Source organism: Mandrillus leucophaeus, unplaced genomic scaffold (assembly GCF_000951045.1).
Source record: "Mandrillus leucophaeus isolate KB7577 unplaced genomic scaffold, Mleu.le_1.0 Scaffold11, whole genome shotgun sequence".
NCBI lineage: Eukaryota > Metazoa > Chordata > Mammalia > Primates > Cercopithecidae > Mandrillus > Mandrillus leucophaeus.
In genome coordinates, this window is record NW_012099209.1 from 1,769,080 (window position 1) to 1,771,170 (window position 2,091).

General features: G+C 55.5%; 1 protein-coding gene across 1 annotated transcript in view; it reads left to right on the plus strand.

The window, feature by feature from the left end:
- FCHO1 (FCH domain only 1) overlaps positions 1-2,091 on the plus strand; it is a 42,366-nt gene that overhangs the window by 37,660 nt on the left and 2,615 nt on the right. Inside the window, exon 24 of the mRNA XM_011991196.1 lies at positions 923-1,123. Within this exon, the coding sequence (XP_011846586.1) occupies positions 923-1,123 (201 nt within the window). The remainder of the gene's footprint in view (positions 1-922; positions 1,124-2,091) is intronic.

The following is a 2,091-nucleotide window of genomic DNA, read 5'->3' on the forward strand; positions in this document are numbered from 1 at the left end:
AACTCCTGACCTCAGGTGATCCACCCGTCTCAGCCTCCCAAAGTGCCAGGATTACAAGCATGAGCTACCGCACCCAGCTGCCTCCTGGGATTTGCTGTGTGGCCTGGGGCAAGTAACTTGCCCTCTCTGACCCTTGTTTTCCATCCCTCCTTTACTGCCACCACCACTACCATCCAGGTAGGGCTTTGCTGGGCCCAGGGTGGACCAGGAAATTACATCTTAAGGAAGGGGTAGATTGAATGCTGGGAGCCCTGGGAGGGCATGTCCACAGGATTGCGGTGATCAGTCCGGGTTTCTGCAGTGACCCCTCCCAGAGTGACCCTGAGACCAAAGACTTCTGGCTCAACATGGCAGCTCTGACCGAGGCTCTGCAGCGCCAGGCAGAGCAGAACCCCACCGCCTCCTACTACAACGTGGTGCTGCTGCGATACCAGGTGTGCCACCCGCATGGGTCCGGGAGGAGGTGGTGGAGTAGGGGACACGGTGAGCTGGCAGCAGACCTGGAGGCGCCTGCATGTTGGCCAGGCTGGTCTCGAACTCCTGACCTCAAGAGATCCAACCCGTGAGAGCTGATGAGCTGGAGGGAGTAGGCAGGGTGGGTGGGGAATGAAGGGTGGAGGAGTAGGCAGTGTGGGAGAGCATGCATCCCCTGTTGCAGATAGCATCTTTATATGCACTAGAAGCAGCCTAGCCCTGGAATCTTTCACTTGAACTTCCCTGGGAGAGTTTGTTAGAATGAGGCGCTCTCCTGCCCCCTGCTGGAAACCTGGTGTAATACAGCCTCTCATCCATCAAATCTCCCTGTGATTGGGCCCCCTTGGGGCGGTGTGTGCATCGCGGGGTCAAGTGGTTGAATAGCACATGATGTGGCAAGACGGGATGGCCCAAGCTGTGTCCTCTCTCCCATTCTCATTCTTCCTAGTTCTCCCGCCCGGGTCTCCAGTCTGTGCCTCTGCAGCTCAGTGCCCACTGGCAGTGTGGGGCCACCCTCACCCAGGTCTCAGTGGAGTACGGCTACCGGCCCGGTGCCACGGCTGTGCCCACGCCACTCACGAACGTCCAGATCCTGCTGCCTGTGGGGGAACCTGTGACCAACGTCCGCCTGCAGCCGGCCGCCACCTGGTGAGGGCGTGCAGGAGGCCAAGGAAAATTTAGCAGTTTCCCCCATAACCCCAGACTTTCTCCTTGATGCAACAATTAAAGGGTGCACCCTAGGCCTGACCGTTAACTGTGAGCCCACCTTCCTTAGCACTGAGGGTGATATTATGAGGGCTAGGCGCTGTGGCTCATGCCTGTCATTGCAGTGCTTTGGGAGGCTGAGGTGGGAGGATCACTTGAGGCCACGAGTTTGAGACCAGCCTGGGCAATATAGTGAGACCTCATCTCTACAAAAAAATATTTTGTTTATTTATTTATTTTATTTATTTTGAGATGAAGTCTCACTCTGTCGTGCAGGTTGGAGCGCAGTGGCACGATCTCAGCTCACTGCAACCTCCGCCTCCCGGGTTCAAGCGATTTTTCTCTGCCTCAGCCTCCCGAGTAGCTGGGATTACGAGGGCCTGCTACACGCCCAGCTGACTTTTGTATTTTTTTAGTAGACGTGGGGTTTCACCATGTTGGCCAGGCTTGTCTCGAACTCCTGACCTCAGGTGATCCACCCGCCTTGGCCTCCCAAAGTACCGGGATTATAGGCATGAGCCACTGTGTCCAGCCTTGCAAAAAAAATATTTTAAAAAGTAGTCAATCATGGTGGTGTGCTCTTGTAGTCCCAGCTACTCAGCAGGCTGAGACAGAAGGATCGCTTGAACCCAGGAGTTGAGGCTTCAGGGAGTTACCCTCGGTGACAGCTGTCTCTTAAAAAACAAAAATTGTCACACCTGTAATCCCAGCACTTTGGGAGGCTGAGGCAGGCGGATCACGAGGTCAGGAGATTGAGACCATCCTGACTAACACGGTGAAACACCGTGTCTACTAAACAAAATAGAAAAAATTAGCCAGGCATGGTGGCGGGCGCCTGTAGTCCCAGCTACTTGGGAGGCTGAGGCAGGAGAATGGTGTGAACCCGGGAGGCGGAGCTTGCAGTGAGCCGAG